The sequence below is a fragment of the Salvelinus alpinus genome, chromosome 22 (genome assembly GCF_045679555.1).
Source record: "Salvelinus alpinus chromosome 22, SLU_Salpinus.1, whole genome shotgun sequence".
Lineage (NCBI taxonomy): Eukaryota > Metazoa > Chordata > Actinopteri > Salmoniformes > Salmonidae > Salvelinus > Salvelinus alpinus.
This window is the reverse complement of record NC_092107.1, coordinates 40,407,824-40,434,996: the sequence shown is the minus strand read 5'-3', so window position 1 is coordinate 40,434,996 and position 27,173 is coordinate 40,407,824. Positions and strand designations below refer to the sequence as shown.

At 47.3% G+C, this 27,173-nt stretch overlaps 2 protein-coding genes across 2 annotated transcripts in view; both read right to left on the bottom strand.

Annotated features, from left to right (window-relative positions):
* Window positions 1–7,796, bottom strand: part of LOC139549527 (ras-related protein Rab-38-like) — a 51,003-nt gene extending 43,207 nt beyond the window's left edge. Inside the window, exon 1 of the mRNA XM_071360113.1 lies at window positions 7,410–7,796. Within this exon, the coding sequence (XP_071216214.1) occupies window positions 7,410–7,608 (199 nt within the window). The 5' untranslated portion in view covers window positions 7,609–7,796. The remainder of the gene's footprint in view (window positions 1–7,409) is intronic.
* A 141-nt stretch (window positions 7,797–7,937) lies between these two features.
* LOC139549525 (dipeptidyl peptidase 1-like) lies at window positions 7,938–13,801 on the bottom strand. Its single transcript, XM_071360112.1, has 8 exons — window positions 13,412–13,801; window positions 12,984–13,129; window positions 11,779–11,939; window positions 11,085–11,240; window positions 10,133–10,251; window positions 9,236–9,367; window positions 8,913–9,145; window positions 7,938–8,799 (listed from the first exon to the last, which is right to left on the bottom strand). The coding sequence occupies exons 1-8, from the start codon at window positions 13,569–13,571 to the stop codon at window positions 8,533–8,535; spliced, it is 1,374 nt and encodes a 457-aa protein (XP_071216213.1). The 5' UTR covers window positions 13,572–13,801; the 3' UTR covers window positions 7,938–8,532.
* Between the last annotated feature and the right edge of the window lie 13,372 nt (window positions 13,802–27,173).

Sequence of the window (27,173 nt, the reverse complement as noted above, 5' to 3'; positions counted from 1 at the left end):
AAGAGGGAGCCCACCAGAGAGAGAGAGAGCCCACCAGAGAGAGAGAAAGAGGGAGCCCACCAGAGAGAGAGGGAGCCCACCAGAGAGTGAGAGAAAGAGGGAGCCCACCAGAGAGTGAGGGAGCCCACCAGAGTGAGAGAAAGAGGGAGCCCACCAGAGAGAGAGGGAGCCCACCAGAGAGAGAGGGAGCCCACCAGAGAGAGAGAAAGAGGGAGCCCACCAGAGAGTGAGGGAGCCCACCAGATTGAGAGAAAGAGGGAGCCCACCAGAGAGAGAGGGAGCCCACCAGAGAGTGAGGGAGCCCACCAGAGAGTGAGAGAAAGAGGGAGCCCACCAGAGAGAGAGGGAGCCCACCAGAGAGTGAGAGAAAGAGGGAGACCACCAGAGAGAGAGGGAGCCCACCAGAGAGTGAGAGAAAGAGGGAGACCACCAGAGAGAGAGGGAGCCCACCAGAGAGTGAGAGAAAGAGGAGACCACCAGAAAGAGAGGGAGCCCACCAGAGAGAGAGGGAGCCCACCAGAGAGTGAGAGAAAGAGGGAGACCACCAGAGAGAGAGGGAGCCCACCAGAGAGTGAGAGAAAGAGGAGACCACCAGAGAGAGAGAAAGAGGGAGCCCACCAGAGAGAGAGGGAGCCCACCAGAGAGTGAGAGAAAGAGGGAGCCCACCAGAGAGTGAGGGAGCCCACCAGAGAGAGAGAAAGAGGGAGCACACCAGAGAGAGAGGGAGCCCACCAGAGAGTGAGAGAAAGAGGGAGCCCACCAGAGAGTGAGGGAGCCCACCAGAGTGAGAGAAAGAGGGAGCCCACCAGAGAGAGAGGGAGCCCACCAGAGAGTGAGGGAGCCCACCAGAGTGAGAGAAAGAGGGAGCCCACCAGAGAGAGAGGGAGCCCACCAGAGAGAGAGAAAGAGGGAGCCCACCAGAGAGAGAGGGAGCCCACCAGAGAGTGAGAGAAAGAGGGAGACCACCAGAGAGAGAGGGAGCCCACCAGAGAGTGAGAGAAAGAGGGAGACCACCAGAGAGAGAGGGAGCCCACCAGAGAGTGAGAGAAAGAGGAGACCACCAGAAAGAGAGGGAGCCCACCAGAGAGAGAGGGAGCCCACCAGAGAGAGAGAGAGCCCACCAGAGAGTGAGAGAAAGAGGGAGCCCACCAGAGAGTGAGGGAGCCCACCAGAGTGAGAGAAAGAGGGAGCCCACCAGAGAGAGAGGGAGCCCACCAGAGAGAGAGGGAGCCCACCAGAGAGAGAGAAAGAGGGAGCCCACCAGAGAGTGAGGGAGCCCACCAGATTGAGAGAAAGAGGGAGCCCACCAGAGAGAGAGGGAGCCCACCAGAGAGTGAGGGAGCCCACCAGAGAGTGAGAGAAAGAGGGAGCCCACCAGAGAGAGAGGGAGCCCACCAGAGAGTGAGAGAAAGAGGGAGACCACCAGAGAGAGAGGGAGCCCACCAGAGAGTGAGAGAAAGAGGGAGACCACCAGAGAGAGAGGGAGCCCACCAGAGAGTGAGAGAAAGAGGAGACCACCAGAAAGAGAGGGAGCCCACCAGAGAGAGAGGGAGCCCACCAGAGAGTGAGAGAAAGAGGGAGACCACCAGAGAGAGAGGGAGCCCACCAGAGAGTGAGAGAAAGAGGAGACCACCAGAGAGAGAGAAAGAGGGAGCCCACCAGAGAGAGAGGGAGCCCACCAGAGAGTGAGAGAAAGAGGGAGCCCACCAGAGAGTGAGGGAGCCCACCAGAGAGAGAGAAAGAGGGAGCACACCAGAGAGAGAGGGAGCCCACCAGAGAGTGAGAGAAAGAGGGAGCCCACCAGAGAGTGAGGGAGCCCACCAGAGTGAGAGAAAGAGGGAGCCCACCAGAGAGAGAGGGAGCCCACCAGAGAGTGAGGGAGCCCACCAGAGTGAGAGAAAGAGGGAGCCCACCAGAGAGAGAGGGAGCCCACCAGAGAGAGAGAAAGAGGGAGCCCACCAGAGAGAGAGGGAGCCCACCAGAGAGAGAGAGAAAGAGGGAGACCACCAGAGAGAGAGGGAGCCCACCAGAGAGTGAGAGAAAGAGGGAGACCACCAGAGAGAGAGGGAGCCCACCAGAGAGTGAGAGAAAGAGGAGACCACCAGAAAGAGAGGGAGCCCACCAGAGAGAGAGGGAGCCCACCAGAGAGAGAGAGAGCCCACCAGAGAGAGAGGGAGCCCACCAGAGAGTGAGGGAGCCCACCAGAGAGAGAGGGAGCCCACCAGAGTGAGAGAAAGAGGGAGCCCACCAGAGAGAGAGAGAGCCCACCAGAGAGAGAGGGAGCCCACCAGAGAGTGAGGGAGCCCACCAGAGTGAGAGAAAGAGGGAGCCCACCAGAGAGAGAGGGAGCCCACCAGAGAGAGAGAGAGCCCACCAGAGAGAGAGGGAGCCCACCAGAGTGAGAGAAAGAGGGAGCCCACCAGAGAGAGGGAGCCCACCAGAGAGTGAGAGAAAGAGGGAGACCACCAGAGAGAGAGGGAGCCCACCAGAGAGTGAGAGAAAGAGGATACCACCAGAAAGAGAGGGAGCCCACCAGAGAGAGAGAGAGCCCACCAGAGAGAGAGAGCCCACCAGAGTGAGAGAAAGAGGGAGACCACCAGAGAGAGAGGGAGCCCACCAGAGAGTGAGAGAAAGAGATACCACCAGAAAGAGAGGGAGCCCACCAGAGAGAGAGAGAGCCCACCAGAGAGAGAGAGAAAGAGGGAGACCACCAGAGAGAGAGGGAGCCCACCAGAGAGTGAGAGAAAGAGGATACCACCAGAAAGAGAGGGAGCCCACCAGAGTGAGAGAGAGCCCACCAGAGTGAGAGAGAGCCCACCAGAGAGAGAGAGAGCCCACCAGAGAGAGAGAGAGCCCACCAGAGAGTGAGAGAAAGAGGGAGACCACCAGAGAGAGAGGGAGCCCACCAGAGAGTGAGAGAAAGAGGAGACCACCAGAAAGAGAGGGAGCCCACCAGAGAGAGAGAAAGAGGGAGCCCACCAGAGAGAGAGATAGCCCACCGGAGTGAGAGAAAGAGGGAGCCCACCAGAGAGAGAGAGAGCCCACCAGAGAGAGAGAGAGAGCCCACCAGAGAGAGAGAGAGCCCACCAGAGTGAGAGAGAGAGAGAGCCCACCAGAGAGAGAGAGCCCACCAGAGAGAGAGAAAGAGGGAGCCCACCAGAGAGAGAGAAAGAGGGAGCCCAGCAGAGAGAGAGAGAGCCCACCAGAGAGAGAGAAAGAGGGAGCCCACCAGAGAGAGAGAAAGAGGGAGCCCAGCAGAGAGAGAGAAAGAGAGAGCCCACCAGGGAGAGAGAAAGAGGGAGCCCACCAGAGAGAGAGAGAGCCCACCAGAGAGAGAGAAAGAGAGAGCCCACCAGAGAGAGAGAAAGAGGGAGCCCAGCAGAGAGAGAGGGAGCCCACCAGAGAGAGAGAAAGAGAGAGCCCACCAGAGAGAGAGAAAGAGGGAGCCCACCAGAGAGAGAGAAAGAGGGAGCCCAGCAGAGAGAGAGAGAGCCCAGCAGAGAGAGAGAGCCCACCAGAGAGAGAGGAAGAGGGAGCCCACCAGAGAGAGAGAGAGCCCACCAGAGAGAGAGAAAGAGAGAGCCCACCAGAGAGAGAGAAAGAGGGAGCCCACCAGAGAGAGAGAAAGAGAGAGCCCACCAGAGAGAGAGAGAGCCCACCAGAGAGAGAGAGCCCACCAGAGAGAGAGAGAGAGCCCACCAGAGAGAGAGAGAGCCCACCAGAGAGAGAGAGCCCACCAGAGAGAGAGAGAGCCCACCACTGTCTTATAATTATTATATTCTGAACTAGAATATATACGCAGCATGCAACAATTTCAAAGATTTTGCCGAGTTCCAGTTCATAGAAGGACATCAGTCAATATAAATCCTTTCATTACTCCCTAATATATGGATTTCACATGACTGGTCAGGTGGGCCTGGGAGGGAATAGGCCCACCCGCTGGGGAGCCAAGCCTAGCCAATCAGAATAAGTTTTTTCCCCACAAAAAGGCATTATTAAAGACAGAAATATTCCTGGGCTGGCGTGGTTACATGTGGTCTGCGGTTATGAAGCCAGTTGAACGTACAGCCAAATTTCCTAAAACGACATTGGAGGTGGCTTATGGTAGAGAAATTAACATTAGATTCTCTGGCAACAGCTCTGGCTGACATTCCTGCAGTCAGCATGCCAAATGCACAGTGCCTCAAAACTTTAGACATCTGTGGCATTGTGTTGTATGACAAAACTACACATTTTAGAGTGGCCTTTTGTTGTCCCCAGCACAAGGTGCACCTGTGTAATGAACATGCTGATTAATCAGCTTCACGGATTTTCGTGACAAAGGATAAAATGCTCACTAACAGGAATGTAAACACATTTGGGAAAACCATTTGAGAGAAATAAGCTTTTTGTATACAGTCGTGGCCAAAAGTTTTGAGAATGACACAAATATTAATCTTCACAAAGTTTGCTGCTTCAGTGTCTTTTGATATTTTTGTCAGATGTTACTATGGAATACTGAAGTATAATTACAAGCATTTCATAAGTGTCAAAAGCTTTTATTGACAATTACATGAAGTTGATGCAAAGAGTCAATATTTGCAGTGTTGACCCTTTTTCAAGACCTCTGCAATCCGCCCTGGCATGCTGTCAATTAACTTCTGGGCCACATCCTGACTGATGGCAGCCCATTCTTGCATAATCAATGCTTGGAGTTTATCAGAATTTGTGGGTTGTTTGTTTGTCCACCCGTCTCTTGAGGATTGACCACAAGTTCTCAATGGGATTAAGGTCTGGGGAGTTTCCTGGACATGGACCCAAAATATCAATGTTTTGTTCCCCGAGCCACTTAGTTATCACTTTTGCCTTATGGCAAGGTGCTCCATCATGCTGGAAAAGGCATTGTTCGTCACCAAACTGTTCCTGGATGGTTGGGAGAAGTTGCTCTCGGGAGATGTGTTGGTACCATTCTTTATTCATGGCTGTGTTCTTAGGCACAATTGTGAGCCCACTCCCTTGGCTGAGAAGCAACCCCACACATGAATGGTCTCAAGATGCTTTACTGTTGGCATGACACAGGACTGATGGTAGCGCTCACCTTGTCTTCTCCGGACAAGCTTTTTTCCAGATGCCCCAAACAATCGTAAAGGGGATTCATCAGAGAAAATGACTTTGCCCCAGTCCTCAGCAGTCCAATCCCTGTACCTTTTGCAGAATATCAGTCTGTCCCTGATGTTTTTCCTGGAGAGAAGTGGCTTCTTTGCTGCCCTTCTTGACACCAGGCCATCCTCCAAAAGTCTTCGCCTCACTGTGCGTGCAGATGCACTCACACCTGCCTGCTGCCATTCCTGAGCAAGCTCTGTACTGGTGGTGCCCCGATCCCGCAGCTGAATCAACTTTAGGAGACGGTCCTGGCGCTTGCTGGACTTCCTTGGGCACCCTGAAGCCTTCTTCACAACAATTTAACCACTCTCCTTGAAGTTCTTGATGATCCGATAAATGGTTGATTTAGGTGCAATCTTACTGGCAGCAATATCCTTGCCTGTGAAAACATTTTTGTGCAAAGCAATGATGACGGCACATGTTTCCTTGCAGGTAACCATGTTTGACAGAGGAAGAACAAGGATTCCAAGCACCACCCTCCTTTTGAAGCTTCCAGTATGTTATTCAAACTCAATCAGCATGACAGAGTGATCTCCAGCCTTGTCCTCGTCAACACTCACACCTGTGTTAACAAGAGAATCACTGACATGTCAGCTGGTCCTTTTGTGGCAGGGCTGAAATGCAATGGAAATGTTTTTTGGGGATTCAGTTCATTTCCATGGCAAAGAGGGACTTTGCAATTAATTGCAATTCATCTGATCACTACATAACATTCTGCAGTATATGCAAATTGCCATCATGCAAACTGAGGCAGCAGACTTTTTGAAAATTAATATTTGTGTCATTCTCAAAACTTTTGGCCACGACTGTATGTAAAACTTATGAGATCTTTGATTTTAGGTCATGAAATCAACACTTTACATGTAGCGTTTATATTTTTGTTCTGTGTACTTTTATTTTTTATACATTTACAGTATTTTAGCAATTATATTTCATTTTTATAAAGTATATTTAAAATCAAATACTTTTAGACTTAAATACGTAGTATTTAACTGGGTTAGTTTCACTTGAGTAATTTTCTATTAAAAAGGTATCTTTACTTTTACTCAAGTATGACAATGGGTAATTTTTCCACCACTGCCCAGACCTAGACCCTACGCCTTATAAACGATTGATTGGATTTGATTGATGAAAGCAATACGTTCAAGCTTCCACCATTCAAATATTCTCAGATCTCCACAAGTACATAGGACGTAAGGTCTAGCCTACAGGTACATCTGGGATCGGGCCTAGGTGTGACATTCTACAAGTGCATGATCCATAGAGCAAGGCTAGTTCAAGCCAGACAAAATCTCCAGTCTGAGTTAACGTCAGCTGACTACATCAAGCTAAACTGAGAAACCATCCACATGATATTGCTATTTTGATACGGCGCTCTATTTAAATTGACCACATCGACATACACGAGTTCTCCTGACTCAACTGTACTAGTTTAGATGTTTTGTTGCTGCAAGACGTGTTTCCTTCTAAGGCTTTGAAAGCTTCTGATCATGTAGTGACTGACGGGAAACAGTCAAAGGCCCTGCACAATAAATGCTGAGAGCTCTTAGCAGAGGCCATATAAGGCCACACTAAACACTGGGACGTTGCAATGTCTCATGAACACATCCATTTAAATTAAGGGTATGAGAAAACATAGTTCACAATATCCCTCCAAATTGAGCTCAATGAAGCAACGCATCAATCTATTGTGAATAGAATAGGTAGCAGGGCATTCTCGATCCCGGAAGTATTGCCGGTTCTCATTCACGATAAACCCATTCTGAGCCTCAAATCTCCCTCACGAGTGCGAGACACATGACTGTACATGCAGGCGTGCGCACCGGCTGTTCCGGCCAGAGCTTATGGAACTGAGAGAGCGCGCGCAGAAGCATCAGACGAATTTCTCCAATAACCGCCACTCACGTGAGATACGGCCAATACGCATACCGTGTAACTTAACTGCCATCGGTTCCCAACGTCTGCACACGAACAGGACTGTTGTTTAATATTACGAAACAAAACTCTTCCTAAAATTTTTGTATTACATGTTGCCGTCAGTATACAATACATCCAATCTTTTTGATACAGATACTCCGTTGACCACACCTCAGAACCTAATATCGACAGTTCCCTCCCGTCTCCCCATCCCGCTTCTTACGCTGCAACTTTGACAAGCCATCAAACCTCTTACAATAATGACATGTAATTTATCCAATTAGCATAATACTTCAACGGGCCTGCCTGTGTACCCATTTGAGCAAAGTCACGCGTAATGCTTCTCCTACCTGCTATGTCCCATAGCTGTAGCCGTACTGTTTCATGATCCCAGTTAAGGACCTTCAGGGCGAAGTCCACTCCTATTGTGGCTCGGTAGTTTGGGCTGAAGTTCTGGTGAACATAGCGCTTGATGATGCTAGTCTTGCCCACCCCCAGGTCCCCTATTACCAGGATCTTATAGAGGTGCTCCTTGTGATTGTTCTGCATGGCGACCGCGGAGCGCTACGGTAGGACATTAATACGCCGTGATGACGGGAGAGAAGAGACTGTGGCGCGGTGTACTCCAGCGATCCCGAAGGAACGCCCAGAGAAGTGGGGCAGAAGAGGGTAACAGCGGGACCTTGTGACTGGCGGGCCTCGGGAGAGAGAGCTCGCAGCTGCGCTGACCCCATCTGAAGTTCATACCTAAAAGCTTATTTTAAAGTTACTTAACCCCCCAAAAAGTTGCAAGACATGCAACGTTTCATCAAGAATATTGAAGTTACACACATATAGCTTAAGATTTATCCATATGTCAATATATAAAATTCACTGAAAATATTTATAAAACTTTATTTTATCAAATTGTAATAAAGCTGTGCATGATGTGATCTTATTGGAAAACTGACATCTAAAAGGCAACCACTTCTGAAGAAAACAAACAGACACCAACATTGAATATACTGTTTCCCTTCAAACATCATGAGCCAATTTGAATATTCCCAGGAGACTCCAATTTACAGCATCACACAGAGATGGTACAGTATAGAGATGACTAGCAACAGAGTATATATTTCAGATCACAGGACAGTCTCCCCTGAGATTACAGAGAGCAGATGTCCTCTGCCCTCCTATTAAATCACCAAACTAACTACAAAATACTAATAAATCTACAAATCCCAGTTATAGGGAATTAAAGCAGGTTCCCTTTTGGCATCATTCCCAAATATGCATCTGACTGGCATGGCAAGAATCCAACAGTCTAGCGAGCGTGAAGAACACTTTCCCCGATTATATCTGACAACAACGTCCCAGCCATTTCAAACTTTACAACTACAAATTACATATATATGCCTTTGTAGACTTCAGTCTCGGTTCCAATTGGGAAAATGGCTAAAGATGAACCCTTTCCCTCCTACCCCCGTAGACCCTCTACAGTTTAGGGATGGGCTTGGCTGCCACAGCGATGCTCTCGATGGAACACTCGTCAGACCCCCGTCTGATCCTGAAGAAGCCCCCCTCGCCCCACGCCGCCCCCCAGCTGTTCTTCACCACCCAGAACTTCTGACCCGTGACGTGACATTGGCCGTAGCCCACCAGCAGCACCGCGTGGTTGGTCAGCTCAAACGGGTTGTTGGTGTCATGGAGGCCTGTGTGGTGGTAGATACCCTCCTTGTAGTGCATGAAGTCAGGATACACCTGGACGAGAACAGTGTGAGGAATACAGCTGGCCATTTTGACTTAGCAAACTAATACTGGCCATCACTCATATAGAGCTAGCCAACGCACAAACCAACGTGTGTGTGTCCCACCTCAAAGGCCACCCCCATGGGGCCGTTCTTGACCAGTTCCAGCATCATGGCAGACTCGCTGCAGCCTCCGTAGAACCCTCCCACGTAGCTGTAGTCCGAAGTGTAGTGGCGGAGACAGCCATCGGGAACGTCACACGGGGAATCTGTCCCAGCGTACGGATAACACGACTCTTCCACGATCCCAAAGTCCTGGACGTACTTGCCAATGAGGTAGGGGAAACCACCGTCACAACCTGAGAGGGAGGAAGTAAGATGGCTTAGATATGGGAGAAATACACAAACACCGTCGAGGTACAATTATGCAGTGTGTGCTCGCTCATTACCTTGGGAGTACTGGGAGCAGGACACGACCTGCTGTGGGCTGAAGATGGGAGTCTCGGTGTTGTTGGTTTGGAGCCGGACACGAGCCTCCAACATTCCCATTAAGGCAAAGGAATAGCAGCTACCACACGAAGCTGGAGCCCACAGAGTACCAATCAAACCCTGCACTGTCACAACCAATCAAAAACCTCACTGCAATATCAGTCACCACTAAGAACCAGACACCCGGTCAAGTAGTCCGTGGATCATCTTTAACCTGCAACTAGTTCTGTGGGAATGAACCCTAAAAGCCAATTTATGCTTGAGCCAAAAATGTGGTCGAGGCTTCGTATGGAGGATGACGTAATTGTGGAGCCTCCGGAGGTATGCAGAGGCTAAATTAAGCTCCGTACCACATCTCGCCTCAAATTGTAACAACGCAGAGGGCTCCGTATAGCTCTGCATTGACATGATTGGTTGACGGGAGGTGGTACATCCTGTATAAACAAACTCACTTCCTTCACAATAGTTCTACAGTAAATGCTGTACGGCCACTGTCGACCACACAGAGCCTTTCAGGGAGGGCAGAAAGCCCCACTTCCTCACAGCTGGTAAAACCCCTCAACAGAGCTCCTAAATCCCAGCCCTGCCGTTGCCCTCTCTGACAGCTATGCAACAACTCACTACACACTAACGCGCTGTGTCTGTGGGGTTGAGATGGGAACATTGGCCACTATAATCCAGGAGGGACCACTGATTTAGCAGTTCTCTAACTAAAAGAGGCAGTGACCTGTAGAGGACATTCCTAAGGCCTCAGACACAGCAGACAGGCTGAACATTAAACACAGGGGTTGGGAGAGGGGACATATTGCCAAGAGTCACAATAGACAAGTGTAGGTATTTGACCCGGCGTGCGTTACCCTGGTTGCGGACAGGACTGAGGTAGTTGACTCTGTTGACATCTCTCCAGTCCCAGCGCTCAGGGAGGCCGGCCGCCATCTTGGCTAGCGCTGCTGTCACAGGGGCGGGGCCAACACGTCTGGGGAGGAGCATAGACTCATACAATAAGGGTACACCATGGACGTGCTTTGCAATGAATCCAAAATGAGTGTTCCTATTGAACACCTTTAGGTACTACCTCAGTTTTAGAGTCCTGTTTCATACCTACTGACCACCACCAATGTGATCTCTTCCCCACTGTCTCCTGAGGTGATCACTAGTCCCCCCCACACTATGGATTGGTGTCACAGCAATAACTGTACTTAGGTCCCAACATATTTCTGACACCAAACCATTCCTTTAAAATCCATGAGGGGGGAGTGAACAAGTGGAGAGAAAAATACAACTCAACTGGGGGTTGAGAGAAACTTCAGGCATTTGTAAGCCCTTGTACAGAGTGCCTCTTACCATCCGTCATTCCAGAGCAGTCTGGACGAGTTGGGGCCAGAGAGTGTTCCATTATCCTAAAACAGAACCCTCTAGCCTTGGCCTCATCTGCCATGACTATTCTCTCCAGGGGAGCAACTGTCACTGGGGACCTGTCCCTCCCACATTATGAAATTGCTTCAGTCACCCCCAGTTGATCGTTGGAATATGATACAAAATGAGGCAAAGGTGTGCATTAGGACCATGCGGACGCCTCTGAGCGGTCAGGTAGGCTGTGTGGAGTTTTTGAATGGATAAGAAAATAATAAATGTCCCCCCCACTTACAAATAAAAAAGTCCCTGATTGTCACCCTTTCCTTTCAGAAGTTACACATCTCACAGCTGACGCAGACTCATCCTGCTTCTTCCTTGTGTGAAGTTCACCAAAATTAGTTTCATAATTGAATTCCTGTTTCAATACATATTTTCCCAAGTGAGTGACTGTACCTGGGGATGTGTGAAGCTGGTCCCCCAGCCCTGTGCATTAGCTGCTGCAGAGTGTAGGTCTCATGTTCGCTGTAGGCCGTGGCTTTCCAGGAGCTCTGGGCCACGTTGATGGAGTCAATGAAGTTCAGGTTGTGTTTGTAGGACCTCTGGAGGAACCTGGGGGAGGGGAGAGAGTAGTAAACAGACCAACCCCTACCTGGGGGAGGAGCAAACAGACCAACACCTACCTGGGGGAGGAGCAAAGACTGATTCTACCTCTGCATTGCTTGCAGTTTGGGGTTTTAGGCTGGGTTTCTGTATAACACTTCATGACATCAGCTGATGTATTTATAAAGCCCTTTTTACAATTTGAATGATTTGATTGACATACACACCACATGAGTAAACAGACCTACACAGCCTGAGGGAAGGAAAACAGAACAAAAGCAGGAGCACTAGAACAGCCAGAGGGAGAGAGCACTGCTCAGACCAGAACACACGATCAGTGACTGACAGACAACGTAAAAGAGAGTCTAAACTAAGACTGCTTGTTTTTCAATATGAGCAATGCTCACACTAAAATGGGACCATGGATGAAAAATAGCCTTCTAGCCAACTATAGGACTTTAATGTGAAAACACATGTGATTATTGGAGAGCATTATTATTGGGCTCAGAGTGTGTCAAGCCTGCTATAAAACCCTGAGGCAACTCACAGGTCATTGGGATGGTAGCGGTGTGTGTGTACGGAGTGAGGGGCTATTGGGACAACCCTCTTGGCAGTGAAGCAGGCCCAGTTGTTCCCCAGAGAATCATGGACCCAGCCTGGCAGAGTCTGGTCACAGTAGCTGGTCACCTCAGAGCCCTGCTCAGAGTACTGGAACAGAGAGGAGAACAATCAGTCTGTGTACGAGGCGTCCCTGTGTGTTGTGTAGAAAGAGGACAATCACATTGAATCTTTATGTCCAGAGTTGGAGATTAAAAAGCAGAAGATCAACAAGTCAGTGATGTTTTATGCAAGTGGATGTGGCAGTTACCCTGATAGCAGCTTTCAATATGAGAGAGAGAGCAGACAGTGGCGTTATGAACAGCAGTAGTGAGTAACTAACAATGGGCTTCTCCAGTGAAGCATGTGGTGTGTCACTGTGCTGAAACAAGTCCAGACGGTTTCAATAAGGAAGTACAAGTGACTTGCAGACATCAGCTCTACCATGTAGGAGGGACAACACTGAACATTTCCCCTGATAGTCACAAGGAAGTCACGTGAAAAAGCAAAACGAAATATAACCCAGAATGAAAAAAGTAACACAACACTGAAAGTAACTTTGAAACACAAGCCTGAAAGCATCAATGTAGCAACTGAGATGTTAGAGCCAGATGAGTGAACCACCAACCCTGCAATTACAGGAACGGTGACCAGCCGTGTCTGAAACTTAATGTGCAAAGCTACAAGGTAGGAGGACTTCCATCGCAGCCGGCCCGCTCATTAGGTGGAATATTGATGGCATTGACTGAGCTAAACTGACCAAGATGTACCTCTAACACATAAAACCTCACAATTCTGCCCCAAAACAATGACAATTCCCCTCAACCAGTGGCATATGGGCTTTTTAGGTGAGAGCTGATGCCACCCTTTGATAAGCAGTGCCCACTTTGTTAAAGGCAAGGGTGAAAAATATTTAGCTTGTCCATTCATCTGTGCAGTACTTCAACGTCCCATCAAAAACCCTGTAGCAGATAAAGGACATGGGAGAACAAGTATGTGGCCTTTTCTGTAGCCTACAGGCTGGAGATATAATGACAATGTAATTCCATATCCACCAAAAATGTTCCAGACCTCTTGACAGAGATCGTAGTATGATACTATTATAGACGAAAGTGTAACCCTGAATGAAACACATAAGTGAGAGCTTAAACCTGCCTTGAAGAAGCCAAACCACTTGTAGTCGTTGAGGACAACCTCAAAGCCCTGATTGTAGATGAGGGTGAAGAATCCCGTGTTGCCCAGGTCGTCCACCGCCACAGACAGCTTCTCCAGGTGCACCGTTATCGACTTATCAATGGTGTCTTTTTTTAAAACATACAGAGAGACATTTTGGTAATTAATTCAATTAAAACTTTGGGCTTCTTCTGTATTGCAAAGTAAGACAGGGTAGACATTAACATTGGGCAGTGGTGAAAGTTGTATCAAGCATTGTATCATTGTTACAAAAGCACAATCAATAGCCCTACAGACAAAGGCAATAGCAGACTACCGGGTCAAGTTAACACTCGACCCAATTAAAAGTTTGTTACATAGCCTACTTGATTGCTTAAAGCGTGAGGTTGTTCCGTATTTCCAGCTCTTACCCATCAGAGAGCAGTTGATACTTTTGTCTTGCCCTCCCTTCGATACCTGGAACACCCAGGAGCCCAACAGGTCTTCATATGTGCAGTTGGCCGGGGTATCAGCCTGGGAGCCCTCCACCCAGAGCAGGAACACACACAACAACACACCGCTCACCTTCATCGCGTCACACCACGCTCCTGTTTACAGAACTACGCAGATATTCTACGAGAATAACTAGCAAGGAACTTGAGTCTATGTATAAGCCCAACTAGAAAACGGTAGGCTATATTTCCCCGAACTGCGATGCACATGCGATACGGATTTGTGCTGTGTCCTCTGCGATTTTGTACAATCAGAAGGAACTTTCCCTTCGGTCATATGACCCGCTGTAGTTTATCACGTGACTCGCTGGGGCATTTTGAGAGAAGACAAAGATTATTTATTATATTGGCAGGAAAGCCGAGTGACCCCCTCTAACAACGGAAATACATGTCCTCAATGATTGAAGGCAAATTAGGTCAGGTGGAACCATTGTAGCCAATGATGCACAACTTAGTCATTTTTCTCAAAGTTGCCGGAATGCAACGTGAATCCAATTGTATCAGTACATTTGTAACAGCCTAAACATTACGAAACTTCTATTTGATCAAATTAGCCTCTCGTAACTCGACACTTTCACATACAGATTTTGGGCGAAGTAAATCCTATCGCTTCACCTGTTCCTCTCTAGAGGAGAGGATCGAATTGGAAAGGGAAACTGAAAATGTCGGTAATGACTTTGGGGTGTTCCTTGTTAAAGGCAAATTACATTCGATTGGTTTTCAGCTGTGAAGACACTTCACTTAAAGCAACTCTGCTGTTGCTGACTTTTAAAATCTGTAAGACTTTCATCAGTGAAAGACAAGTGTTTTATTGGATATTGAGAACACTCAATATACATTTTTAAAGGTGTGTGTACAGGATATAAACTCAGCAACAACAAAAAAAGTCCTCTCACTGTCAACTGCGTTTATTTTCAGCAAACTTAACGTGTGTAAATATTTGTATGAACATAACAAGATTCAACAACTGACACATAAAATTAACATGTTCCACAGACATGTGACTAACAGAAATGGAATAATGTGTCCCTGAATAAAGGGGGGGGGGGTCAAAATCAAAAGTAACAGTCAGTATCTGTTGTTTCCACCAGCTGCATTAAGTACTGCAGTGCATCTCCTCCTCATGGACTGCACCAGATTGGCCAGTTCTTGCTGTGAGATGTTACCCCACTCTTCCACCAAGGCACCTGCAAGTTCCCGGACATTTCTGGGGGGAATGGCCCTAGCCCTCACCCTCCAATCCAACAGGTCCCAGACGTGCTCAATGGGATTGAGATCCGGGCTCTTCGCTGGCCACGGCAGAAAACTGACATTCATGACAATCACGCACAGAACAAGCAGTATGGCTTGTGGCATTGTCATGCTGGAGGGTCATGTCAGGATGAGCCTGCAGGAAGGGTACCAATTGAGGGAGGAGGATGTCTTCCCTGTAACACACAGCGTTGAGATTGCCTGCAATGACAACAAGCTCAGTCCGATGATGCTGTGACACACTGCCCCAGACCATAACGGAACCTCTACCTCCAAATCGATCCCACTTCAGAGTTACAGGCCTCGGTGTAACATTCCTTCGGCAATAAACGCGAATCCGACCATCGCCCCTGGTGAGACAATCTTCTCCTTTCCCCCCTCTGATAACCAGGTGGCGAATCGCATCTCTGCATGTCTGGCAGACATATCAGTGTGGATGACGGATCACCACCTCAAGCTGAACCTCGGCAAGACGGAGCTGCTCTTCCTCCCGGGGAAGGACTGCCCGTTCCATGATCTCGCCATCACGGTTGACAACTCCATTGTGTCCTCCTCCCAGAGTGCTAAGAACCTTGGCGTGATCCTGGACAACACCCTGTCGTTCTCAACTCACATCAAGGCGGTGACCCGTTCCTGTAGGTTCATGCTCTACAACATTCGCAGAGTACGACCCTGCCTCACACAGGAAGCGGCGCAGGTCCTAATCCAGGCACTCGTCATCTCCCGTCTGGATTACTGCAACTCGCTGTTGGCTGGGCTCCCTGCCTGTGCTATTAAACCCCTACAACTCATCCAGAACGCCGCAGCCCGTCTGGTGTTCAACCTTCCCAAGTTCTCTCACGTCACCCCGCTCCTCCGCTCTCTCCACTGGCTTCCAGTTGAAGCTCGCATCCGCTACAAGACCATGGTGCTTGCCTACGGAGCTGTGAGGGGAACGGCACCTCCGTACCTTCAGGCTCTGATCAGGCCCTACACCCAAACAAGGGCACTGCGTTCATCCACCTCTGGCCTGCTCGCCTCCCTACCTCTGAGGAAGTACAGTTCCCGCTCAGCCCAGTCAAAACTGTTCGCTGCTCTGGCACCCCAATGGTGGAACAAACTCCCTCACGACGCCAGGTCAGCGGAGTCAATCACCACCTTCCGGAGACACCTGAAACCCCACCTCTTTAAGGAATACCTAGGATAGGATAAAGTAATCCTTCTAACCCCCCCTCCCCCTTAAAAGAGTTAGATGCACTATTGTAAAGTGGTTGTTCCACTGGATATCATAAGGTGAATGCACCAATTTGTAAGTCGCTCTGGATAAGAGCGTCTGCTAAATGACTTAAATGTAAATGTAAATGTAAAACCGCAACTCATCAGTGAAGAGCACCTTTTGCCAGTCCTGTCTGGTCCAGCGACGGTGGGTTTGTGCCCATAGGCGACGTTGTTGCCAGTGATGTCTGGTGAGGACCTGCCTTACAACAGGCCTACAAGCCCTCAGTCCAGCCTCTCTCAGCCTATTGCGGACAGTCTGAGCACGGATGGAGGGATTGTGCATTCCTGGTGTAACTCGGGCAGTTGTTGTTGCCATCCTGTACCTGTCCCACAGGTGTGATGTTCGGATGTACCGATCCTGTGCAGGTGTTGTTACACGTGGTCTGCCACTGCGAGGACAATCAGCTGTCCGTCCTGTCTCCCTGTAGCGCTGTCTTAGGCGTCTCACAGTACGGACATTGCAATTTATTGCCCTGGACAAAAAACGATTAGAATCTCTCTCCCCCAGTGGCGGTTCTAGCTGAATATGTCTCTCTGGGCGAACCCCCACTTCAGCACCCCCACCATTCTGCACTAACCCGAACCCCCACTTCAGCACCCCCACCATTCTGCACTAACCGAACCCCCACTTCAGCACCCCCCACCATTCTGCACTAACCGAACCCCCACTTCAGCACCCCCACCATTCTGCACTAACCGAACCCCCACTTCAGCACCCCCCACCATTCTGCACTAACCGAACCCCCACTTCAGCACCCCCACCATTCTGCACTAACCGAACCCCCACTTCAGCACCCCCCACCATTCTGCACTAACCGAACCCCCACTTCACCACCCCCACCATTCTGCACTAACCGAACCCCCACTTCAGCACCCCCACCATTCTGCACTAACCGAACCCCCACTTCAGCACCCCCCACCATTCTGCACTAACCGAACCCCCACTTCACCACCCCCACCATTCTGCACTAACCAAACCCCCACTTCAGCACCCCCACCATTCTGCACTAACCGAACCCCCACTTCACCACCCCCACCATTCTGCACTAACCAAACCCCCACCATTCTGCACTAACCAAACCCCCACTTCACCACCCCCACCATTCTGCACTAACTGTAATTCTTATTCAGACATTTGGAACAACACAAATAAATAATCATAACATATAAAACTATATAAATATAAAAATATATACGCAAATAAGACTCATAAATATAAAAAAGAAGTAACAAAGACAAATAGAAACAAATTGTAGTATATAAATAAAAATAAACAAGAGAATTGAATTGTTACACTATTACCCTACTGCTAACAAAACACAAATAAAACTAAATTGCACAAATCTTATAATCACACAAATACACAAACAGAATAACACACGTAAACAAGAGAACCTGATTATTACACTATTGCACTTCAAACAGGAAACACACAAACTAAATTGCACAACTAATTGCATTAGTACTGTACAAAGTTAGAGGTGCGCTATTTGATAGATTCCCCCGCTCCCCCTACCTCGGGCTTCCAGTGGGGAGACCTGAGGTCAACCTACCCCCATCTCGTACTTCTGAGTGGGAGACTTTCCCAGGCAGTAGCCTGTCTAGCTCACAAACTAGAATCAGGGCGCCCACAAGGTTAATTGACCCAGAGTCCCACACTGTGACATGATATCGTTGACGTGACATGTAAATGAGCAATAGAAAACCGATCGCGCAAATGTCACCATTCTGAATCATTTGTCATTTTAACTTTTTTAAATGGGTGCGGGTGCCCCATGCCACCCCCGGCAAGATGCCGCCCCGGGCGGCGGCCCATGTCGCCTATGCCTAAATCCGCCACTGCTCTCCCCTCTGAGACAGTGAGGAGTCATTGACACATCTCACATCCTAATTGAATCTGTCTTCTGAGCTGAATCACACAGGAAAGACCAACCCATGGTATGAGACCCCATCCCTCATATTCTCCACTACTTAGTGACAAATGTCTGCACGAGCATTAGGCCTCATCTACACACACGCACGCACGCAAGCACGCACGCACACACACTCCACACACACACACACACACACACACACACACACACACACACACACAGTTATACACACACTAGCCGGTATGTACCAGACTTGAGACAGCATGTCTCAACATCTCAGAGCTCAGTCTGGCCTGACCACCAGTGTTTAATGTTATTAGATGACACCACTGTGACAACACTCTGCTGTGCTCAGTAACTAAACACACACACACACACTGTCAAATATTAAAACAGAATTATCTGATGCACTTAGCTATCGGCCGATATAATGAAGCCATAAACATAGCCGTCGTTAAACATTCAACAACTTTTACTCTTGCGTTGGAAAGGTTTTGTGTGTGCACCTGGGGAGGTGTGTGGCCTGTGTGTGTATGTGTGTGTGAGTGTGTGTCTCCAGTTGTTAAAAGGCTTATTTTATCTGATGGACACTGAAAATATGGGGTCTGAGTCTGGGACAGACACATTGATTACCATGGTTGCATGCATGGTAGGAGACTGACTCATCTGCTTAACAGACCATAATAAGCACTGATCGAATGGAGAGGAGAGTAGAGGAATTAGTCATGTGTGTGTGGGTGGGGGGACAGAGATAGCGTAAAGGAAAAAGATGGGGAGAGAGAGAGAGAGAGAGAGGTAGATAGATAGATAGATAGAGAGACAGATAGATAGAGAGACAGAAAGAGAGAGAGAGAGAGATAGAGAGAGGGAGAGAGACACACAGAGAGACAGAGAGAGACAGAGAGAGACAGAGAGAGATACAGAGAGAGAGAGACACAGAGAGAGAGAGACACAGAGAGAGAGAGAGACAGAGAGGAAACAGACAGAGTTGTGTTGTTCTGTATGTTCTCTTTGAGAGACTCATTGAAGCTCTATGTTTCCATCCTGATGCCTCTCTGTCCGGCACAGGGAGGAAATGAACACTACTCACTTAGTTTCACTCCTGCTTCAATGAAACCCACAGACCTATCACCCTAATACCACACACACACACACACACACACACACACACACACACACACACACACACACACACACACACACACACACACACACACACACACACACACACACACACACACACACACACACACACACACACACACACACACACACACACGGGTATTGGCTGTTGTGTTGAAAAGTGTATCTCCCAGTGTATGTGAGTGAGAGATATAGAGAGAATGTGTCTATGTTATTGTGATATTGTGCCCTTCTTGCGATTCACTGCACGGCAACTAGGCTCCTACCTCCATAAATCTGTTTCATTTACGACGTCGTTTGTCAAAATGTGCCAGTCGGTGGCGGTAGCCATGATTTATTCCAGAAACAGACCATTCTACCTGCTCACAGCTCCACAAAATGTCTGATTGTCTGATTGTGAGTAAATGGAAACCAGATAAGATTAAACAGATTGCTGCAGCAGACCCAGCCTTATGACGCATGCCCAAAGCAGATATGACACACACAACACATGCATGCACACACACATGCACACACACACACACACACAAGCACACATGCACACAAACACACACACACACACACACACACACACACACAGACCCAACCCCATGCTACTGCACATCTCGCCTACACAACTTACATCCTAAGCCCCATCCCATAATACAACACCCTCCAATACATGCTGTTTACATAACAACACTCTAATTTTAGACCTGAAACATGTGATTCATGTGTAGTATGTTCAAGTATGCGACATATGTACAGTATGTTGTAGGTGGTTTTGGACTTGGAATTCGCTATGCCTCTGACTGTACATAGCAACAATATCATTTGGAGACAATCAATAGCTGGAATCAATCAATAGCTGGAATCAATCAATAGCTGGAATCGGGTCAATAGCTGGAATCAATCAATAGCTGGAATCAATCAATAGCTGGAATCGGGTCAATAGCTGGAATCAATCAATAGCTGGAATCAATCAATAGCTGGAATCAATCAATAGTTGGAATCAATCAATAGTTGGAATCAATCAATAGCTGGAATCAATCAATATAACAGTGAAATGAAGGGTTGTTTATTCTGATTGCCATGTGTGAAATTAAGGCCAGGATTCAGTATGAACACGGATTTGGACAAATAAAGGTCATTTATTTGCAGTGTTTACCGTGAATGTGATGAATGCGGGAACATTGCCTTTCAAACATACCTTGAGGACAAAGCGTGATTGGATTGAGTCCCAGCCTAAGTCCCTCCAATAATGCTGTAATGTCCACAAATGAGGAATGGATTTCTCTGTGTAGGGGAGGTATGCATTTCTCTGTATGGGGGAGGTATGCATTTCTCCGTGTGGGGGAGGTATGGATTTCTCCGTGTGGGGGAGGTATGCATTTCTCTGTATGGGGGAGGTATGCATTTCTCTGTGTGGGGGAGGTATGCATTTCTCTGTATGGGGGAGGTATGCATTTCTCTGTGTGGGGGAGGTGTGCATTTCTCTGTGTGGGGGAGGTGTGCATTTCTCCGTGTGGGGGAGGTATGCATTTCTCCGTGTGGGGGAGGTATGCATTTCTCTGTATGGGGGAGGTATGCATTTCTCTGTGTGGGGGAGGTATGCATTTCTCCGTGTGGGGGAGGTGTGCATTTCTCTGTGTGGGGGAGGTGTGCATTTCTCCGTGTGGGGGAGGTATGCATTTCTCCGTGTGGGGGAGGTGTGCATTTCTCTGTGTGGGGGAGGTATGCATTTCTCTGTGTGGGGGAGGTATGCATTTCTCCGTGTGGGGGTATGCATTTCTCCGTGTGGGGGAGGTATGGATTTCTCCGTGTGGGGGTATGCATTTCTCTGTGTGGGGGTATGCATTTCTCTGTGTGGGGGAGGTATGCATTTCTCCGTGTGGGGGTATGCATTTCTCCGTGTGGGGGAGGTATGGATTTCTCCGTGTGGGGGTATGCATTTCTCCGTGTGGGGGAGGTATGGATTTCTCCGTGTGGGGGTATGCATTTCTCTGTGTGGGGGTATGCATTTCTCTGTGTGGGGGAGGTATGCATTTCTCCGTGTGGGGGTATGCATTTCTCTGTGTGGGGGAGGTATGGATTTCTCTGTGTGGGGGTATGCATTTCTCTGTGTGGGGGAGGTATGGATTTCTCTGTGTGGGGGTATGGATTTCTCTGTGTGGGGGAGGTGTGAGTTTCTCTTTGTGGGGGAGGTGTGTATTTCTCTGTGTGGGGAGGTGTGTATTTCTCTGTGTGGGGGAGGTGTGTATTTCTATGTGTAGGGGAGGTGTGTATTTCTCTGTGTGGGGGAGGTGTGTATTTCTCTGTGTGGCGAGGTGTGTATTTCTCTGTTTAGGGGAGGTGTGTATTTCTCTGTTTAGGGGAGGCGCCTGACATTGAGGGTTTAACTCATTTTGTTTCTCAATGCCATTCTCATTCTTTACTCACTCATTCCTTTTTCCAGTTTACACTGGCCCCTAAGTTAGACATCTGCTACAATTCCCTCATGCTGAATTAGTGGAAGCTCCTCAGAGGAGGAAGGGGAAGACCATCCTCCTCAGTGAATTTCTTCAAAATAAAAATAGTGAAACAAGAAAGTTGTCATTTTTAGATAAAACTATACTAAATATATTCACATGTCACCAAATAATTGATTAAAACACACTGTTTTGCAACAGCACTCTGTAGGGTAGCACCATCGTGTAGCCGGAGGACAGTTAGCTTTCGTCCTCCTCTGGGTACATTGACGTCAATACAAAACCTAGGAGGCTCATGGTTCCCACCCCCTTCCATAGACTTATACAGTAATTATGACAACTTCCCGAGGACGTCCTCAAACCTATCAGAGCTCTTACAGTATGAACTGACATGTTGTCCACCCAATCAAAGGATCAGAGAATGAATCTAATACTGAAATCATAAGCTACAGCTAGCTAGCACTGCAGTTCATAACATGTGTTAGTTAATAACTCAAAGAGAAAGACAATAGTTGAACTGTTTTGAACAAATTTATTTATTAAAAAAATTAAGGAGACGGAAGAGAGGGAGAGAGAGAGAGGTATATTTTGTATTTTTTTCACTTTCACTTACTTAGCTAGCGAATGCAGCTAGCTGAACTCAGCAAAAAAAGAGACGTCCCTTTTTCAGGACCCTGTCTTTCAAAGATCATTCGTAAAAGTCCAAATAACTTCACAGATCTTCATTGTAAAGGGTTTAAACACTGTTTCCCATGCTTGTTCAATGAACCATAAACAATTAATAAACATGCACTTGTGGAACGGTCGTTAAGACACTAACAGCTCACAGACGGTAGGCAATTAAGGTCACAGTTATGAAAACTTAGGACACTAAAGAGGCCTTTCTACTGACTCTGAAAAACACCAAAAGAAAGATGTCCAGGGTCCCTGCTCATCTGCGTGAATGTGCCTTGGGCATGCTGCAAGGAGGCATGAGGACTGCAGATGTGGACAAGGAAATACATTGTAATGTCCGTACTGTGAGATGCCTAAGACAGAGCTACAGGGAGACAGGGCGGACAGCTGATTATCCTCGCAGTGGCAGACCACGTGTAACAACACCTGCACAGGATCGGTACATCCGAACATCACACCTGTGGGACAGGTACAGGATGGCAACAACAACTGCCCGAGTTACACCAGGAATGCACAATCCCTCCATCCGTGCTCAGACTGTCCGCAATAGGCTGAGAGAGGCTGGACTGAGGGCCTGTAGGCCTGTTGTAAGACAGGTCCTCACCAGACATCACCGGCAACAACGTCGCCTATGGGTACAAACCCACCGTCGCTGGACCAGACAGGACTGGCAAAAGGTGCTCTTCACTGACGAGTCGTGGTTTTGTCTCACCAGGGATGATGATTGGATTCGCGTTTATCGTTGAAGGAATGAGCGTTACACCAAGGCCTGTACTCTGGAGCAGGATCGATTTGGAGGTGGAGGGTCCGTCATGGTCTGGGGCGGTGTGTCACAGCATCATCGGACTGAGCTTGTTGTCATTGCAGGCAATCTCAACGCTGTGCGTTACAGGCAAGACATCCTCCTCCCTCATGTGGTACCCTTCCTGCAGGCTCATCCTGACATGACACTCCAGCATGACAATGCCACCAGCCATACTGTTCGTTCTGTGTGTGATTTCCTGCAAGACAGGAATGTCAGTGTTCTGCCATGGCCAGCAAAGAGCCCGGATCTCAATCCCATTGAGCACGTCTGGGACCTGTTGGATCGGAGGGTGAGGGCTAGGGCCATTCCCCCCAGACATGTCCGGGAACTTGCAGGTGCCTTGGTGGAAGAGTGGGGTAACATCTCACAGCAAGAAATGGCAAATCTGTTGCAGTCCATGAGGAGGAGATGCACTGCAGTACTTAATGCAGCTGGTGGCCACACCAGATACTGACTGTTACTTTTGATTTTGACCCTTCCTTTGTTCAGGGACACATTTTTCCATTTCTGTTAGTCACATGTGTGTGGAACTTGTTCAGTTTATGTCTCAGTTGTTGAATCTTGTTATGTTCATACAAATATTTACACGTTAAGTTTGCTGAAAATAAACACAGTTGACAGTGAGAGGACGTTTCTTTTTTTGCTGAGTTTAGTGTAGCCTACTCAAACACACGGCTCAAACAGAGAGGAATGCTATGTTGGCTAGCTGGCTATGGCTATGGCTCTTCCAAGTCAAGGTAAGCTTTTGGTTTTATACATTTATTGCCACCGGGGCCCACCGGTGTAACTGCTAAACTGCTTGCTGACTGTACACTGTACTGCATGAGTGTAGCGTGTTTACTAACGTGTTAGTTCAAGTAGCTATGTTGACTATGACGTTAGCTAATATGGTGACAACGATGTAGGCTGTGTGTAGCGGTTATGATATGAAGGTTTGGCTTGGAAACGTTTTTTCACCTGGTCACAGACAGCTGATGTATTGTGCACCGAAGTCCACAAGTGAAGGGAAAAGGTGAGGAGGAGGAGAGCGCGTAGATGCGAGAAGGAATTATACAACGATCAAAGGGATCATGCTGTTTGTATGTGGCTTCTACGAAAATGAAATGTGTTTGCGTGTGATCAGGGGTGTGTTCATTCAGACGATTCTGTTGAAAAGTGGAACGAAACCGGGATAAACATACCTGAATTTGTCCAATAGAAACTCTTGTTTGCAACTGTTGGACAAATAATTACACCCTATACCAGCTAGATGCAAGAGTGTGCAAGGCTGTATTGAATGTCACTGTCTGTCACCTCAATTACTCAAACTTCTTTCAACGTGTGCACCTACGTTGTAAACTTTCATTCATAGGCTAGGTTGTAACAACCTCATGATGGGTATAACGAAAATGTGAGTATCATGTAGTAGCCTAAACCTGTCGATGTTATATTGAGCTGGATGAATGGAATATGAATACCAGTTGTCCAATATGCTGTTATAGAAATAAGACCACACTCACCAAAACATGTATCGTCCTCACTCATCTTAAAAGGCACCAACCGCCACCGTGCTGAATCAATGTGTGAGAGAGAAAGAAACAGAGGGAGGATAGAGAGAAACAGAGTAAGTGAGAGAGATGAAAGAGTGAGAGAGGAAAGAGAGGAGAAGGGAGAGGAAAGGGGAGGAGAGAGAGGAGAAGGGGAGAGAGGAAAGGGGAGGAGAGAGAGGAGAAGAGAGAGAGGAGAAGGGGAAAGAGGAGAGGAGAAGGGGAGAGAGGAAAGGGGAGGAGAGAGAGGAGAAGGGGAGAGAGGAAAGGGGAGGAGAGAGAGGAGAAGGGGAGAGAGGAAAGGGGAGGAGAGAGAGGAGAAGGGGAGAGAGGGAAGGGGAGGAGAGAGAGGAGAAGGGGAGGAGAGCGAGAGAGGAAGACAGCATAGCTTTGGCATTGACATCCATAGTGTCTCCTAATTGAATGCAGTCAAGACCAAAAGAGATGTCTTTGTCCTCATGGGTGGAATGTTATTCATATTTTTCACAATTTCATAATTAATAAAAACTTAGAAAAATGTGGTGTTTCAATGTCAAACAGTTTTGTTATATTTGAGTCTACTGTGATGTTTATAAAGTGTAATATTGGGATGCAAACTCAAAATGTAATACTCTATATCTGACATGGACAGGCGTCTCATTTCTTCAAAGCCCATAACCATGTGTGTGAGGTGTGTACTTTTGTTTCTAAGTTTATTTTTTTTAAACTAACAAGAATCACTCGGTGTTACCCTGATTTAGCCCACCACAGTAAAAGGTTAAGTCTGATTCATAGTGGGCCAATACAGTCTAATGTTGGAGATGTCATGGTGACTGATTGTGAGGGTTTGCAGGTCAGTCTGCTTGGATGAGTCGTTGAAATATCAGCTGATCATTGGCCACAGCTACGACTATCTCAGCCAATCCACAGCTCTGACTATCTCAGCCAATCCAAATTCATTTTCTTATTAAATAACAGTTGAGTCTTTCAGTAGGACATTACAATGAGAGGTTTTTAATAATGATTCAGAAGTTACTCTGCAGTACATTTACACAATGATTCTGCAATGGCTAGGAAACGAAAGCAAAAACTTGCCACATTTCCTACCTTACGTACCACAGGCCAGTGGATCCCAAACCTTTGTGACCCACCTAAGCCCAGCTGGGACCAAGAGAAACCGTCTGCGACCCACCAGAGGGCCCCGGCTCACCCGTTTGGGAAACACTGCTCTGTAGGCTAGACTTCACTCTCCTACTCCTTCAAAAGTAAACATGTTTCTCTAAACAGCCGTTAACATATATTCTCACGTTTTACAAAGCTGAATGAAACGACTAAATATATCATCAAATATCAACAGAAACCATCTCCAATATCACATGGATAGCATCATGTTACATTCTACACTTCTACACGCCAGAGAAAGCAGCTCAACCCCAAACCAAACCCAAAGCCCACTGAGTCAGGAGAGCAGCAGACACGGTTGGTTATCAGATTTTGTGTCAGCAGTAAACATGGTCTGTAGAGATTCTATAAAGTTGGCACTGAGTGAAGGAGGTTGGTATCAGAGCCATGTATTTAGAGAGTTGTGCCAATTTTAGAATGTTGAATATTGATCTAATTCTAGACATACAGTTACATAGCAATATTCAAATCTACCCCATGTGATGTTAATGTGGAGCTACCATAGAATGTTGCAGTGTCATGTAAATGTGTCATAATGCAGAAACTTCTGGAAATACATGGCTCTGGTTGGTATGAATGAACCATGAGAATGCTCTGTGGGGTGTAGACAGTGTCAGTGTACATCTGTCCTCTCATCTTAGCTGTTTGTCAGTGAATGACTACGGGTGACATCTTGATAGGGTAGAAATGCAGAGACCATTGCATGCATTCCATGTACACACATTAATTATTGAGCTGCCTTGCCTTTGTCTATTGGAATTCTACATAGTTCATCACCGTTTCTCATGAAATCACAAAGCTAGCACAAATATATGCTGATAAGCTTGATAAATAAATCATCACAATGTGATTCAACAACATACACTGGATTATCTCAAGTGAGCAGTACGAATGTAAACATCACGGTAATTCTAGGCAACATTCATAATCTTATTGACATCTCTAGTGAACATAGGATCTCCATGAATAGAATCTCATTAGAATCACTGTCTTAGTCGTGATTATGGGAGTAAGAAGATATATAATCATTTAGGAATTACAATTATTTCTCAAATTTTTCGATTTGTATTAATTTAAAGAATAAAGAGTACAGTGTACCATGTCATAAACCTTACACTATTTTGTCACAAATGTAGCTTAAATTGGACAATGATGTTGACTCTGATGAGATCGTTCTCTGAATAGGCTATCTTACAGAGAAAAAAATTATGCTCAAATACAATTTAGTTCACACGTTTCAACCCTTGGAGTGAACTTGAGCACATAGCCATGTCTTGTACATGTCAGGACATGGACACTGTACTGAAATATAAAAACATCCCACATTCAATTCAGCAGCTTCAACATACATACAAAAATAGGGTTGACAATATCTCAGATATCTAGAACAGCTCTCTGTAACTCATATATTTGAATGTATCTCCAGTTCCTCTATGTTTTACACAGTAAACATGGTTTGGGTTAAGTTCATCTGAACAGTGTTTATATAGAGCAGACTGAAATACTAACTTCACAGAGTCTTCATATTTATTTATTTTCTTT